At 44.3% G+C, this 16,360-nt stretch overlaps 1 protein-coding gene across 31 annotated transcripts in view; it reads right to left on the bottom strand.

Moving 5' to 3' along the window:
- PTK2 (protein tyrosine kinase 2) overlaps positions 1–16,360 on the bottom strand; it is a gene marked incomplete at its 3' end in the record, with an annotated part of 202,501 nt that overhangs the window by 1,997 nt on the left and 184,144 nt on the right. For all 31 annotated transcript variants that reach the window (XM_083516583.1, XM_083516600.1, XM_083516598.1 and 28 more), the window contains 5 exons: positions 12,429–12,491; positions 9,563–9,602; positions 9,015–9,121; positions 1,153–1,308; positions 300–380 (listed from right to left, as the gene is read on the bottom strand). In XM_083516583.1, coding sequence (XP_083372709.1) covers positions 300–380; positions 1,153–1,308; positions 9,015–9,121; positions 9,563–9,602; positions 12,429–12,491 — 447 coding nt within the window. The remainder of the gene's footprint in view (positions 1–299; positions 381–1,152; positions 1,309–9,014; positions 9,122–9,562; positions 9,603–12,428; positions 12,492–16,360) is intronic.

Here is a 16,360-nt window from a genome sequence, read left to right as displayed (position 1 = left end):
TGGTGACGACTTTTTGCTGTTTGTAAACAATGTGTGTCCCACCCCTGCAACTCTTGCCTCCCAATGGACATGCTCCATTATGCTGTTCTCCTAAGTCCCGGTAGCCAGATGAGGCTGCTGTACCACTAATGGGTCCAAACTGGTTGCTGATTACACTTCTATATGAAGGGCTGTATTCATTGGGAAGGCTAGCATATGAGGGGCTCCAGAGGCTCTGTGCTGCTCAACCCAGACCAATGACTGCAGAGTGCATTGAAGTGCAGGCCTGCCATCCATAAATTAAAGCTTGAATCATCTACCTCTCTGTGGGTGCTTGTCGGGAGCACTGGGATGGTCTCGTCTACTGTAGCCAGTAAAGTTCGAAGTGCCAAACCGACCTCCTAGCCAAAGACAAGAAATCATGATTAATTATATACCAATTATCCCAATCCCATCCTGTGGAATTCCTGCTCAGTCATTCCCACTGTGGACCTGACATTTCAGTAGGTATCGTCTCTCAAGCTTCCGAGCACAAAGGACTAGAAATATAACAAATTCAGAGATATTCAGTATCCTGAGTTTAATGCCCTGGTCAAATTCCACCCATGTGTCTTTTACACACAGCCCCATTTATAGTAATAAACTACATACATCAAGGAGAGTGAACCACATAGAACCTTTCATTACTAGACATAGGGCTGGTTAAGGTGCTTAAGTTCAGGGGTAGGCAACCTAAGGCCCAGGGGCCGGATGCGGCCCAATTGCCTTCTCAATCTGGCCCGCAGTCAGAATCAGCATGTTTTTACATGAGTAGAATGTGTCCGTTTATTTAAAATGCATCTCTGGGTTATTTGTGGGGCCTGCCTGGTGTTTTTACATGAGTAGAATGTGTGTTTTTATTTAAAATGAATCTCTGGATTATTTGTAGGGCATAGGGATTTGTTCATTTTTTAATTTTAATTTTCAAAATATAGTCCGGCCCCCCACATGGTCCGGCCCACAGCTGAAAAAGGTTGCTGAACCCTGCTTAAGTTTCTCTCCATGCAGGAGAGCTTGAGAATGCGCGCACATACAACCCCGCATATCCCAATCCTGGTTTTTGCTTTTCTTCTGCCACACATCTTGAAAGACTATAAGGCCACTCTATGGGGGGTGGATGGGGGACTATCTTACCTTCACCATAGGGACATACTCCTCCGGTGGGGCTGGCTGAATTCTGCTGGACATCTCTATGACCGCTTTCACGAGGCCTGTGACATTCTCATAGACCTTGTCATTGGAACGATCCAAGTTGGCTGTTGGGGGAGGGCTAATCTCTTGCGGCTGAATCTGGAGGGGAAAGGAGATAGCTTTACTTCCACATGCTTGCCCACCAGATGGCGCTCATCTACTTTTCTAAGTTTCAGCTTCAGGAGGACTTCTTTCTGTAACTACAAACACAGGGCATACACATTCAAACAGCGGCCAAGCTGATGGAAACCCTGAAGAGTTTCTAAGACTCAGTGGCCAAGACTGGGAATATGGACTAAGATGAACCACAATATAAAATCAGAGAGGAGAACCAAGTAGGAATACTTTCACGTTGCAGTTGGTGCCTCTGCTCCAACAGAATCTCTGCATAACCTTCAATATTTAGATTATCTTCAGATCACCTAAATTCACTTGAAATATTCCAGAGTAAAGAGTCTGATGACTGCAGACCCCCAAGTTCATTCCCTAGCATTGCCCTCTCTTGACCAGCTTTGAGAGCCACAGCCAGGGAGGTAAGCCAGTGGTGGGTGAGGCCGATGAAGCGCATGGCAGTTTAAGTGGGTGAGGCAGCTTCCTGTGTTGTTCACGGGTCTTAAGTCAGGGTTTGGTCAGAATATCCCCTTGCCAACTATGTGACCACCCCATTGATACTTCTTATTAAGGGATGGTTTCCATAAAAAAATATGAAGAGCAGTCAGAAGTGAAAAGCTGTGCACTCTAGGAGCCTAAGAAGTTTCAGACGTTACAGTGGGAAAAGGCTACACACGCCTCCTTTTGAGGCTAAGGCAAACAGTCATTGAGAGGACACATTGTGCTGCGGGCACAGTTAGAACGGCAAACACTGCTTCATGCCCGAGTCTGTAGCACGGCAGCAAAATCAGCCACCTTGTTGCTTCCCCCTTCCTGTGCCTGGTTCTGAAATGGGAGGATGTGGAATACTCCGCAAAGGTGTAGCAGCTAGAGGCAGAGGGGGGAGGAGCCAGGGGCAGGTAGGAGAATTACCTGCATGTGACTGGGTGAGAAAGGAGCTTGTTTGCCTGCTCCTTTCCTACAGCTGAGAGGAAGGCAGCCATCTTCCCCCTCTCACTATGCAGGCCATGGGGGGGGGGACATCTCACAGCTGAAGGCTCCTCCCATTCTCAAAGAATTAGGGGTGGGGGTGAGGAAATGTCTGCAAAAGAGCAGCCTGCCAGATGTTTGCAACGTATCAGCACTGATCTGCTGCTATGCTACAGGTGTACTTCTGCTGTGGCACTGACTGAATGGTTGGACTGGGTGAGGGCCAAAAAACTGAGCTTGAACCCTGGGAAGATGGAAGCACTGTGGGTTGGTAGTTGTCACGTCTGGGGAAATGGGCCAGTTGCCTGTTCCAGATGTGGTTGCAGTCCCTTTGAAAGAAACAGAGGTTCAGAGATCGGGGGTGCTCCTGGAGCCATCTTTGTCATTGGAAGCTCAGGTAGCCTCAGTGGCTAGGAGTGCCTTTGGCCAGCTATTGCTGGTATGGCAACCACAGATGTTTGTGGGCAGGGATGGTATTCTGTATTGGAATCCTCAAGACTCTGTTCTTGCAGTGCACTCTATGTGGGGCTATTTGTGGATCCAGTCCGGGGGCTTCAGCTGGTTAAAAATGCTGCTGTTACGACTGCTGTTGGGGGCAGACTATTGCCAGCACGTAACTCCAGAGCTCAAATGTTTGCATCGACTGCCTGTGTGCTACCAAGTGAGGTTCACGGTCCTTAACAATTTGGGTTCAGGATACCTCAAGGACTTGTACCTAATCCCTTGTATCACTTAAGTCTTCAAGGGAGTCATTGCGAGTGCTCATATCCACCAGGAACTGTGTGTTTAGTGATGTGGGTCCAATTTTATGGAATTCCTTCCAGTTAGGGTCAGATAGGTCCCTCCCTACTGAATTTACGGCGACTACTGAAGACGTTTATATTCCATATATTTTAACTGAACTTTGATCCCCTTGTTTTAACTGATTTTTACTTTCTACGTTGTATCTTTGTAAACTGCTTGGAGACTAGTGTGGTTAAGTGGCATATCAATTATTTAAATAAAGCAAATAAATAAACAAATCGTTCTGCAGACGTGGCAGCCCTTCATTTCTCCCTCCCTGGCTGCCTGAGAAACATATCATTCATTTCTAAGGGGTGAAGGTGTTCCCGATGGATTGGGGGTCTGAACAAATTTCTGCAGCCACCAGAGCACATGCAGAGGCATTTGTGAAAAGCAAAAGGCACTGCCACACAGGGCTTGCGTAGTCTTGTCATTCGCACAACCACACGCACACTCCAAGTGCTTACCCTCCATGGCTAGTGTCGAGCAGAGTTTGAGGGGTGGTTAAAGAAATTTACCAGAAGAGAAAGGGAAAAGAGAAAAAAACACAAGGTTAATAAAATGTAGCAAGGGGGGGGCAAGGATTCCCAAATATAAGGAATAGCAAGAAAGACCTGTTAAAACGCCCCAGCCCCAAAGTTCATCTGGACCCATTTCTGCTCAGTTGTGTTAGCCATTCCCGCCCCCCCCCCCGAAACGGAGTGTCCATGCCCAGCCCTGGAAGGAGAGTTTTATCTGCCATGCACCCCTAGCAAGAGAGCATGCAAACAGCAGCAGGGGCAAAACAGCCCAGCATGAAGCAAAGGAATTAAAGATTACGAGGAGCCCCTCAGTGTGGAAGCAGCAGGCAGGCCTCAGACACCTGGTTCTCTGCACAAGAGATCAAGCAGAGGAAAATTTCGGTCTCTTTTTATGAGATCAGGGGAAAGTGCTCAGTAGAAGGAATCATTTAGTCATCTAATTGCTCTGCTCCTGTTTGCAAAAAATCTTTGGTCAAACCCTTGGCCAAGTTCTATGCTGGAGGATAGTTTGGGGACCAATTACAAACAACCCACTTGATTCCTCGGCTGAAATTCCAGAATCCTGGCAGAAGACTCTATCTGCCTAGCTAGATATTCATTTGTTATGCTTCTCTGCCATTTCTGAAGCCAATACCAACAGTAATCCACCACAAACTAAACAGCCAGGGTTATCTGTGCAATGTTTGGCTGGTTTCCCCTTGGCAAATAACTGTTCTTTCAAAAATAAAATCAGAAATGCCTCCAAGCTCCATTTTCCTCCAGATATTAAGAAGCTCAGAACTGTTGTTTTCAATAAGGGGAATTTCTGCATTCTGTCCAATACTGGTTCCTTTTGTGTGACCTAAAAATCTCAGGAAAAGCTTCTGTTTGGCTTGGCAGGTTCCAGCACAGCCACGTTATACGAAAGGTCCTGCAGCTTCCTGAGGGCGGGCCAGGAAAATCCACTCCGGGATGAAAGAGGGAAATGGGATGACGATGCAATATTCTGCCTCCTCCAAAATGTGAATGTAGAGTCCTGGTGACCTGCCCTTTTCCAGATTTCATTTTAAGGAGGGTCTCTGTGTTTATACAGGAATTTTAGACTGAGACACTGAGATTAGCAAATAATCCTTTTAGAGAAACTCTTTTTTTTCTTTTTCTTTTGGAGGCTTGGCAGCTCAAAAGACTCTTGTTAAAAAACAATTTTTAAAGCAGCTTGTTGAGTCCTCTTATGCTGGCCTCGAAACGCCAAGCAAATCTCAAAACGTTAAGAGGGAGAAAAGGGCACTGTGTCCATTTTTGCCAGACCTCTTGCCATTGATGGCTTGATTGTGAATTCCACAGATGGGAATATACTGGGCCTTCCCATCAGTTCTGCCCCCGCCCGGAAAGCCCTAAAATAGATTTCACTTAATGAGAATCTCCATTTTCATCGCTAAATGGGAACAGAGCTCTTGGGAAAGGCTCGCCTCCTCAGAAACTTAACTTTCCTGAGAAAGTAAACCGTTCTAACCGCCCTTGAATTACAACAGCACATATCCCTGGAGCTGGCCAGAGGTCACTCTAATGGCTGCTCGGATCCCATGGGAAGTTGAGTCGAGAGTGCTACTGGTGCCCAGCTCCGGCTTGTGAGCTACCCTCAGGCATCTGGTTGGCCAGTGTGAGAAGAGGAGGGTGAGCCAGATGGGCCTGGGGCCCCATCCACCAGCCAGGCTGTTCTCAGGTGCTCCAAAACACAAACAGCACATGATGGCAACAAGCATCCCCTTGAAGTTTGATTCCAGCAGCTGGCGAGCAAAAAGGGCCTCTGAATATGGGAGTCGTCTCCACCCCCATCGTTCTGCCCGGATGCTGAGGTCCAGAACAGAGAGCCTTCTGGTGGTTCCCTCACTGCGAAAAGCAAAGCTACAGGGAACCAGGCAGAGGGCCTTCTCGGTAGTTGCACCTGCCTAGTGGAATGCTCTCCCATCAGATGTCAAAGAGATAAACTACCTGACATTTAGAAGACATTTGAAGGCAGCCCTGTTCAGGGAAGTTTTTAATATGTGACATTTTAATCTATTTTTAATCTTTATTGGAAGCCGCCCAGAGTGGCTGGGGAAACCCAGCCAGATGGGCAGGGTACACAAAATAATAATAATTATTAATTATTATATTATATTATATTATATTATATTATATTATATTATATTATATTATATTATATTATATTATATTATATTATATTATATATTATATTATAATTATATTATAGCATCCTGGATAATATCCAGTAGTAGACTAATCTCTAAAACTCTGTCTAATCCATTTTAAAAAGAGTTTTTAAAAAGGTTAATTATGTTTTACCTAGGTTTTTGAGGCTTCTATGTGTTTAACTATGCTTTCACTCCCCCAGCCCCCCTATTTTATTCTTCGATTGTTGCTAGCACATGAATGAACTCTCTTTAGAGCAGAATATAGGAATAGATACTATTTGGGGGGGGGTAATAAAAAGCACGACTTATTTTCATGTATTAATTATATGGGCAATGACAATATTATTATTATTATTATTATTATTATTATTATTATTATTATTATTATTATTATTATTATACACATCTAACACAGCCTAATTTGGACAGTCAAGCAAGCCAAAGGAATATGAGTTTTATAGAAACCTGAGTTTCTGTAACAGGTCCAGCCAAAATGGTGATCTCCCAGAAGCTTTTGGACTACAACGTCCATTATCCCTGACCACTAATCCAACAGCATCTGGACAGCACCACATGGGTGACCTCTGCTGCTGAACAAGGACATGTTTTCTGTGGCTGCACCCTAAATGCAGCACAGTCTTCTGTGTTGGAAAGTCAAAAGGCCAAAGCATAAGCATTTGTCTGTACTACATTTAAGTCTTTTTATTTGAGCTGGATGTAGGAGCCAGGTTTAAAAACCAGATTCAGGGGCAAGAAGAATTGGATTTCAAGCAAGGTTTTTAAAAAGCCATATACATCGTCAGCCTTTGTTGATGAGACAGACTTAAAACCTTAACTCTACTGAGGGAAACTGCAATCCACAATTATTGCAGCGGTGAAATAAAGCCAGCATGTCACAAAAACTCTACTGCTGTGCCCATGAAGGAGGAGAAATGTTACTTCGTTTGACCACCTGCCTCTGAAAATCATTCCTGCCTGGGGAAAAGCTCAGCTTCTTCAGCCTATTAGCAAGAACACATTCAATTTGTGCCTCAGCTTCCCAGCAATTTGAAAGAAAAGCAGGCAAGTTCCCAAAGCTACTGGGTGAGCCCTGAGTGTTTAAAAGTGAATTCCACTCAGAGGAACAAAGAGACTTTCAGCTGTTGCTACAGAGGCTGAGATTCAGAGCCACACAGCTACTCTTGCAGTCTACAAGGGGACTCTGGGCTTGTGTTCCTCAAACTGCAGCTCTGCATATACGACATGGCAAACCATCTTTGAAGTGAAGGACAGAAGACTTTCACAGTACAGCACAAGGGGCTGCCCTTAGATGAAATGAAGGCCCAAAGTCCACTGAGCATGCTTAAAGCCCTCTGGCATCCTGCCAGAGTGGCTCCCAGGATCTTGGCCAGAATCTAAGATGCTGTATTTACCCAGGAATCCTGCTCAAGGTTAGAGCTCGGGTGATGCTTTGAACAACACAGGTTTTCAAGACTTATCGCCCTGGCATTTCCAAGACTCAGAAATAAATACTCTTGACCGAGCTTCTCTGTGCGCAGCTAAGATAAAAAGTCAGCAGAAATGGCAGTGTACATTTTTGGCCCCAGCACATTATGGAAAACGCAGAATTCAGGACAGCATGAACTTGCATTCAACGAGAAAAGGAACATTAGAGGTGGATGCCACATAGTGAAGAGGGGCCTGTTGTCATATGGTGGTGGCAAGTTCTCTACTGGAACAAAAGGAGACTACCCAAGACTGCAGGGAAAGGGAGGCTGCCCCTGGGAAGCTGCAGACTTCAGATGAGGAAGGCTCATGTTCCCACTTGTAGCTGGCAACTTTGGTCACTGCAGAAAAGTGTGACTCAGCACCACTATGACGCATGAAAGGGACAAGCAGCCGGGGCTCCTTGGAGTACCTGGGGCAGTACACTGCAAGTATGGGCCTCATCGGCTTCTCTAACAAGGGCAAGAATGGAGTCAGAAGATTGACTGCAGCACATGGAGCACAGGATTTCAACCTCTGCTTAGTAGCATCAAATCTAGATCATCTAGACCAGCCTTTCTCAACCTGGGGGTCCCCAGATGTTGTTGAACTACAACTCCCATCACCCCTAGCTAGCAAGGCCAGAGCTCAGGGATGATGGGAGTTGTAGTCCAACAACATCTGGGGACCCACAGGTTGAGAACCGCTGATCTAGACGGATGATCTAGGAGGTTGTTGGCTCAAGACTCCCTCTAGTGCGTGACAATCCTATGCAGGGCACACTTTGGACACTATATCTACCAAACCACTGTTGATGGAACAGTTGATTGCCTTATTTGCATTTCACTAAAGGGTACATCTCTGGAAAGAATGGTGGAGAATAAGGCAAACAAACAACAACCCACTGTGTGATGCATGGTGGGTCAGTCATTATTTAGAACTCATGTTAATAGTGGGAGCATATGATCCATCACTACAAGGATGCCATGTAAAAATGCCCCCCCCCCCAGCCCCCTGGCAGCTCTATGCTTACAAAATCTGCCCAGATTCTGGCCATGAAGTGAGCTTTCTGCTACCTGCTTCCAATCATTTCTGAGCAGCTACTGAATAGTAATGGCTCATTACACCGTGTGAATAGTTTAAAGACAAGTGTACTTCACATGGCAAGAGCTGCCAGGAGAGATGTCTTAAGCTAGGGAACAACCATCTGATTCCATTTCAAACCACTATTAATACCCCCCCCACCCAAAAGAAGTGCATAGCAAGGTTCAAGTACAGAGATACCAAGTGCTGCTCTTGCATAAACTGCACCATGCACACAAAGATCAACAGGCATGGTATGATTATATGCCGCAACTTGCAGCACTGAGAAGCCACATCAATGTTCCAGCCCAGTCCGTACACAATCTCTTATTCCCTATCATTTGTGAAGGGAGGAAGCTCATTTTGCAAGCTGCAGTTTTGACTCTCCGCTTGCAGATGGATTCCACAACCAGCTTGAGTATATTCAGTTGGGAAACAGAATCTGACAAACTGGAGGAGCAGAAATCTAAAATGGCTGAATATGGCAAAGACTGGATATTTATTTTCTTCGGGTACCATGAACTCAGGGTGGGGAGCACCAGGAGAAAGACCTGCCATAACACACATCTACATTGATTGGTCAAGAAAGGTTATGGTAGGTTTTGAACTGTTTCTCCGTTAGTAACAGTAATTGTTCAACTTAACCCAGGACTTTGACGAGTAATGTGCAATGCAACCCAGCGTTGCACTAGGAATATACCTTAACCCCTTCATTGTAGCTGTCCACGGGGCTGTTCAGGCTGGCAAGGCTACCCAAATGGCTGGGAGCTCCTGGGCGAGGTGGTTTCTTTGGTGGAGCAGAATGATCTGGTAAGAAAATATTATACATGCATTGATATGAAAACTACAATCATTAGGCTCATTTAATTGGAATGTAGCAGAAACTCATCAAGTCCATTTTCACTAGCACCCCAACCAACCCCTTCTATGCGAGAGCAAAACACACAACCCCCAAAATCAGAACTTAAGAGCAATTTATACTTTATACGTTGGCTTTGAAGTCAAGCACAGAAGCCTCCTAGATTAGGTAATAGACACAGCTTGTTTAAATGGACCTTTACAGATCCTGTTGGTATAGGAGAACCAGACACATGGTATTACTCAGGAGTAGCCACTGAGGACTGCCACTAGCTTTGACAAATGTTGTTTCCCCCAGAATCTAATGGATTTTCTAATAATGGAGGAGACCTAGAGAGGAGAGATTGAGAGTTCACATTGTGGCTGTAAAGCTGCCTATTTATGACTTACCTGGTTTACCCACAGGCTGATAAATGTGCTGGTTAGAAGCCTGAAAAAGGAAAATAAGTTTTATTTGTCTGCTCACAGTGTTTATGTACAAAGAAACCCTCTCCAGCTAACTCCCCTCCCCCACCATCCTTATGCATCAGGCTATCCAGCCACAAGAATTTCCAACATTTCTCCTCTCCCACTGCTCTCAAATTTCAGGAGAAAACAACATAAAACAAATCCTCCCATCTCCTGCTATTTTGCTCGGCATCCGTGTGATATATCCATGCAAGGTCACAGCTACCATCACTCAGACAAAATGACATGTTTATAACATTCTACCTCTTCAATCCAAACACAAAAATCTAGGCTACTGAGCTGCAGTATGAAAATCTTGTGCCTCAGGTCTCTCCATATAGTTCAACAGATCTTTCATAATAATTACTCTTCTTTCTCACAATAAAAGGAAAACGAACAAAAGACCTTGGCTATTAATTTGGAAAGGGGTTTATAACAGGATTCAAATCTAATCATATTTCTACAACCCTTTGCCAAGCGAGACAAAAGTCTATTCTCTCACTGCACAACAAACGTGGCATTTGTGTATGCTGTTTGGCTGCTGCATTCTTAGAAAAACATTGGTTTAGAAAAGCCTGGTGTGCTTTTATCAAAAAGTGAGCATTCACAGAGAAATTTTTCCTTTGCAAGATAATAGTGCCGACACAAGCAAGGCTATATGGGAATCTGAACAGGACATTTCTGCTGCTGAAAATGTAACACGTGAGTGAAAAGATGCGTTTTCCTCATCAGAACCCAGGCAAGAGCGTTGGGTAGCTCAAATTTTTAAAAGCTGGTTATCTACTAACATAGCATTTCGAGGTCACCTTGCAAAATGAGGCCAAGCCACAGAGCGTCTGCATGAACTCAGCTGCCCCCAAGGATAAATCCAGAATAATTCACTGCACTGATTCATTCAACATGTTCTAGCTAGCTGCTCTAGTGTCACTCTCAGAGCAAATATGTGTCTTTGTGGGTGGCTAAGCTTGCATGCTAGCAAGAGAAAATGTGTAACTGAAAAACTAACAGGAAAGGAGTAAGAAACATCTCAGCTGGTATCTGTACTTGATTTGAATTGATGTGATGTTGTTCTATATGTGTGTGTATGTCTGTCTGTCTCTGTCTCTCTCTGCATGTGCACAGTTAAAAAAAATAGGGGTGGCATTCATTACGTTTTACTCATAGGAAACCTATTGAAATCAACCAACCTAACTTAGTCATGTTCCTTAATTTCAAGGGATCTGCCCTAAGCAAAATGTCAATGAAGACCACTCTGTGTCTCTTACCCACCCTTTCGCCATGAGGTCTCAGGGTGGGTCCCAACCAGAAAACATGCAATTATACAACCAGTAAAAATAGTTACAACCATAAAACAAGAACAGTGTGGAAACAATTCCCTACAGATACAGGTTGGGATAAATATCTCCATGTCAAAGGGTTCAGTATGCACCAACAGAACGACAGAGTACATGCCACCACAATGAAGGCCCATCTCATTGCAGAACCAAATTACCTTGCAGAACCGCACATGAGAAAGCACTTCTGAGAAGTGGAAAGGGCCTTCTGTTTAAATTAGGTTTGCTAGACTGCAAGGGATGGTTACAGAGGTTACCAGCAATGGGAGATCCTTCAGCTCTGCTGTATGAACATAGAACAGTGCAGTATGTTCCAGCTGTCTACACAACCTGTTTCTCCAGAGGCCCTGGAGATTGTCCTACAGAAGCAGCCATCCCAGGACATAGCTGTGTCTGTTTACAGCCCCATACCTCAAAGTATGCCTTGATCTTCCCCTCCAGATGAAGGAGCGGCAGTCAGAGATCAACCAAGTCCCACTGATCAGATCCTCAAAAATCTGAAGATAGGCCTGATATTTGCTTTCTAGGTAGCATGCTCACAGTACATTAGCAGCAGAAATCCCAATGAACAAGCAAGCCTGAAGCTGTCAGCAAGTTTATACTGCAGAGGGGCTAAAAAAGCACTAAAACAAGTCTGTGTTCGCACCCCAAACTCCCAGTGTTGATCCAAAGGCCCTGAAGCTAATAATCCAATTTAAATACTCTGATCTCTGTTGTGAAAGCAGTGCAGCCCTTATTTCTATAAAGCCAAGGTGGATGAATGAGTTCTTAAGACTTTCTTTCGATATTGCAGCTGCACCTCCAGGTACTGAGAAATGCACATTCAAATGCCCCAAACACAGTAATTAATTGGAAGGGGGTAGGTCACCACCAAGTACAGGTTTCTGACTAGCAATCAGATGACATGTTTATTGTCTGAGGCAGCTATACCCCTGTTGCAGATGTGTTTTACAAGCACATCTAACACATCTTTTCATCCAGCCCTTGTTTTGATGATAGCTTGCTTACAAACATCACCCTCAAGACACTACTTAAGTTCCACATTACTTAGGAGAATGCTCTGTAGTTACTCAAACATCTGCAGGCATTCCTTTACAGTTTTGCTTCCTGTTGGCAGATACGTCAATGCAAAGCTAACACACACACACACACCCCGACCTGGCTGTGTACTGCAGAGCAGCTTTAAAAATAATTAGAGCTCTGTTTGCAAAGGGAAGAGTGCATCTGCTGCGGCGGCGGCATGAAAAGAAGCAGCTCCCCAAAGTGCTGCGTGCACAAGACTTCCCCTGTCAGCGCCGTTCCCAGAGAAGCGGGAGCCTTTTGAAACCTCTCACGTAAACATAACAATGGTGGAAACACCGAGAAAATCAAAACTCATCTCCCGCGAGCACGAGCGGAATGTTAACAACGTTTTCCATCGAGAAAATTAAACAAACATTTCTCCCGATAGTCGAAGAGATGGCATCTGTGCTTACCGGACCCTGGAGACTCCCATCTTCTCGATCGATGCTCCCCCTGGAGAGCCTCACATCAGGTTTCTAAGGAAATGAAAAGAGATGTGGTTTTGTACTGCGGGTTTTGAAGAGCCACGCAAGCCAAATAGCCTAAGAAATAGAATTCTTACTAAAAGAAAGGCAAAACATAAAAACCCTCTTCCTTTGGGAGGAAAGGAAGGGCTGGGAGAGAGTGTACTTTGACTAATACGGATGCTATTGCATTCCTTCTCCTCATGCCTCAACTTCACACACACACACACACACACACACACACACACCCCAACACACACTTCAAGAACGCAGCAACTGAACCTCCCAGCAGCCCTTCTAAAGATTTTTCTTTTCTTTCGCTCTTTCTAACTACTCGCTTTCTCTCTTGTACATAAAAAAGGCTTTGAGATAAATATTGATAGTACCATTTCCCCAACACAACATTGGAAAACCTGCATTTTAATTCTCCCAGGAATAGCAGCAGCAGCAGCGCCACAGCCGTCGTTTATTGCGCTTTTCTTCCTAACAGCGAAAATTTCAACCACAGGATGAGAAACGCTTCACATTAATTCCTGTTTCCTGCTTGAGGAAGGCTTAAATGTACTTGGCTCCATCTCCAAACTTCCCAAATGGGGCCAATTACCAGCGCTCTTTTAAAGCACAGAGATGCAGAAAGTTCACAAGGCAGCCTGGACCTAATACGCTGCTTCTAGCAGGAAGAAAATAGAAGCCACTTTTTATTATCCCTTTGAAAAGTCAGATTAGTAAAGGAATCTGTTGACTTTTTAAAATAAAACAATTCCTAAGGATCACCCTCCTAATCTGATACTACACTGCATAATATAAAAAACCAAAGGTTGGAAATGATCTTTTGCAAAATGGATCAGATGAAGTTTTTAATCCCCCTCCTCCCCCAAAAAAATTAAATTAAAAGGGGCAGAGCAGAGATAGGCTAAAAGAGAGAATATGTTCACACCCCACACTAAGCCAAATCATAGCTTAGCACAAACATGCTGGCTCCTGAAGAGGGGGTCACAGTCATTTTGCTCCTCCATGGGACTTTTAGGCTAGGGCAGCATGGCTGCTAATCCATAGTTTGGCTTAGTGCATGGGTAGGCAAACTCAGGCCCGGAGGCCGGATCCGGCCCAATCGCCTTATAAATCTGGCCTGCGGACAGTCCAGAAATCAGCGTGTTGTTACATGAGTAGAATGTGTCCTTTTATTTAAAATGCATCTCTGGATTATTTGTGGGACCTACCTGGTGTTTTTGCATGAGTAGAATGTGTGCTTTTATTTAAAATGCATCTCTGGGTTATTTGTGGGGCATACAATTTCGTTCATTATTATTTTTTTCAAAATAATAGTCCGGCCCCACACAAGGTCTGAGGAACAGTGGACCGGCCCCCTGCTGAGAAAGTTTGCTGACCCCTGGCTTAGTGTGTCATCAGAATGTAGGGTCAGGGTTTAAGTTTCTTCTCAACAACCAACTTCGTTTATTTGTTTAACAAAATTTATGCAATGTCTGCCTGAAAGAGAACCTCTGTTTTATATATAAAATAGCATTAACATCACTGATAAGCAGGTAAAAACAGATATTTAAGAATATTCAAAATGAATAAAACCAACAATACCAAAAACGAAATAAAATACATGCAACTTCTACAAGTCTAGATAGGATTGCCTAAATAAACATATTTTAAGTGTGTGCCGAAAAGAATACAGTGAAGGCACCTTCCTTATGTCAATAGGCAGAGAGTTCCAATAGGCAGAGGTGTACCACAGTAAAAGACTGGTTTCTTCAAGTGTGGGACAAGCATTAAGTGTATTAGGCGTAAAGGGGACCCCTGACCATTAGGTCCAGTCGTGGCCAACTCTGGGGTTGCGGCGCTCATCTTGCTTTATTGGCCGAGGGAGCCGGCGTACAGCTTCCGGGTCATGTGGCCAGCATGACTAAGCCACTTCTGGTGAACCAGAGCAGTGCGCGGAAATGCTGTTTACCTTCCCGCCGGAGTGGTACCTATTGATCTACTTGCACTTTGACGTGCTTTCGAATTGCTAGGTTGGCAGGAGCAGGGACCGAGCAACGGGAGTTCACCCTGTCGCAGGGATTTGAACCGCCAACCTTCTGATCAGCAAGTCCTAGGCTCTGTGATTTAACCCACAGCGCCACCCACATCCCATATTACAAGTATTGCATCAGTTCCTTGGAGAGCGTATAATCTATCTCACATTTGTCCACTGGTAAATGATGGATCTCCCACACAACTGAACAATACACGAGTGAGGTAGATAGTACTGAATAACTATTACAGGGATAGTTAACCTAGTCTGCCCAACTAGGAGAATGTAGAGAGGAAGAGCAACAGACCCCTCTGCCTTTGATTTCTCCTAATGATAGCGCCATCTCACTATTCCAAGGGGATGTTCCAACCTCTTTAGAGCATGGTTGAGTAACCTATGGCCCTCCAGATGTCATTGGACAGCAACTCCCATCACTCCTAATCATTGGCCATGCTTCCTGGAACAGATGGGAGTTAGCCCTCTGCTCTCTCCAGCCTGAAACAGCATCATGGCATCAGGGTCTGAACCCTCGCCACTTCTCCTCATTTCCTGAATGCCTAACTGTCATAGAACATGGATGGACAGATCAATTTGTTTCTGGTTCATGGCACTCCGTTCATAGGTCCATTCCGTATCCACATCATTATGCAATATTAAAAAAAACAACAACCCCCAAATAGTTCACATTTTTATGTGTATTTCACAGAATATGCATTTTTTATGCATTTCACCTCAAGGTGCGTGGTTTTGTATCTGTTTTGTCCTGAAATATATTTTACTGCATTTTTGAGCAGATGACAATATTGAAAAATTCAGAAAACTGTGCAAACTGTATTTATTCCAGAAGCATGAATCAAGGTGGATTGCCTAAAAAGGTGAACTAAGCAAAATCCTCAAGCATCCCTATTGGGGGAGGTTGCACCTACAAGTATTTTTACAATGGATTGTCCCCCTTGTGTATTAGAAAATGATGCTGTTAAAAGTCACACCTATTATTATTTTTTTAAAAAAGAGGATGCAACAGGACAGGACAGGTGTTGCAGTTGTGACTGAAAAGGGTAGATTGGTAGTGTGTGCCCACAGCATCCTGAGGGCAGTTTTTTCTCAATTCAACATCCTCTAGGTATGTGCAAGCTTTCTTTTAGACACTCTACCTAGCAGGAAGTGAAGGCAGCTTACTATTAATGCAGCACCAACGACAGCAAAACACTTTAGGGTAAACGCCACAAAAGCGAAATGTGCGCAGAAGCCCTTGCTTAGCTGAATTCTTTTGGGAACGGCAAGGATATAATTACCCACCACCCCGCCCCTCTTCACAGAGAGGAGCTGGAGAGCTCTGCTGCATTCCATGTCTTTTTTTTCATTAATTCAGTGGGAAAAAATGCACAAGTCATTCTCAACAAAGGAAAAATGACGGCTGTGTTCTCTCTCTCTCTCTTTTTTTAATCCTAAAATAAAAACCCAACTTTAGCACACAGTTCCACCAATTTACCCGCTGCTATTCGTGTTTTCCTAGTTTGTCTAGACATGTGCTGAGCTGCACATATGTGGGAATATTTGTGAATTCACCAACCCCTGAAAACAAAAATAAAAAGCCAGAGATAAGAGCACTATGTCAGTTATTCAACCCCAAACCCAGAGAGGCCAGTGAGGGGTTGCAGAATTCCAAGCTTTGCTGAACAGTGCGCGCCTGCTCATGCGCACAACTATCAATGTGCTATTGACAGAAAGCCACAACAGATCCAAGGATGCAAATTGCTAAAAGCGTAGGAAAAACAGGTCCAATGATTAACAGAGAAAATAAGATGGCCTCTTGGAGATACGCAGAATCTCCACCCCTAAGAAATCTGATTAAAAC

Source organism: Podarcis liolepis (assembly GCF_965112155.1).
Source record: "Podarcis liolepis genome assembly, chromosome: 8".
Classification (NCBI taxonomy): Eukaryota; Metazoa; Chordata; class Lepidosauria; order Squamata; family Lacertidae; genus Podarcis; species Podarcis liolepis.
Note: the sequence above shows the minus strand (reverse complement) of the source record. Positions and strands in the feature narration are given on the sequence as shown.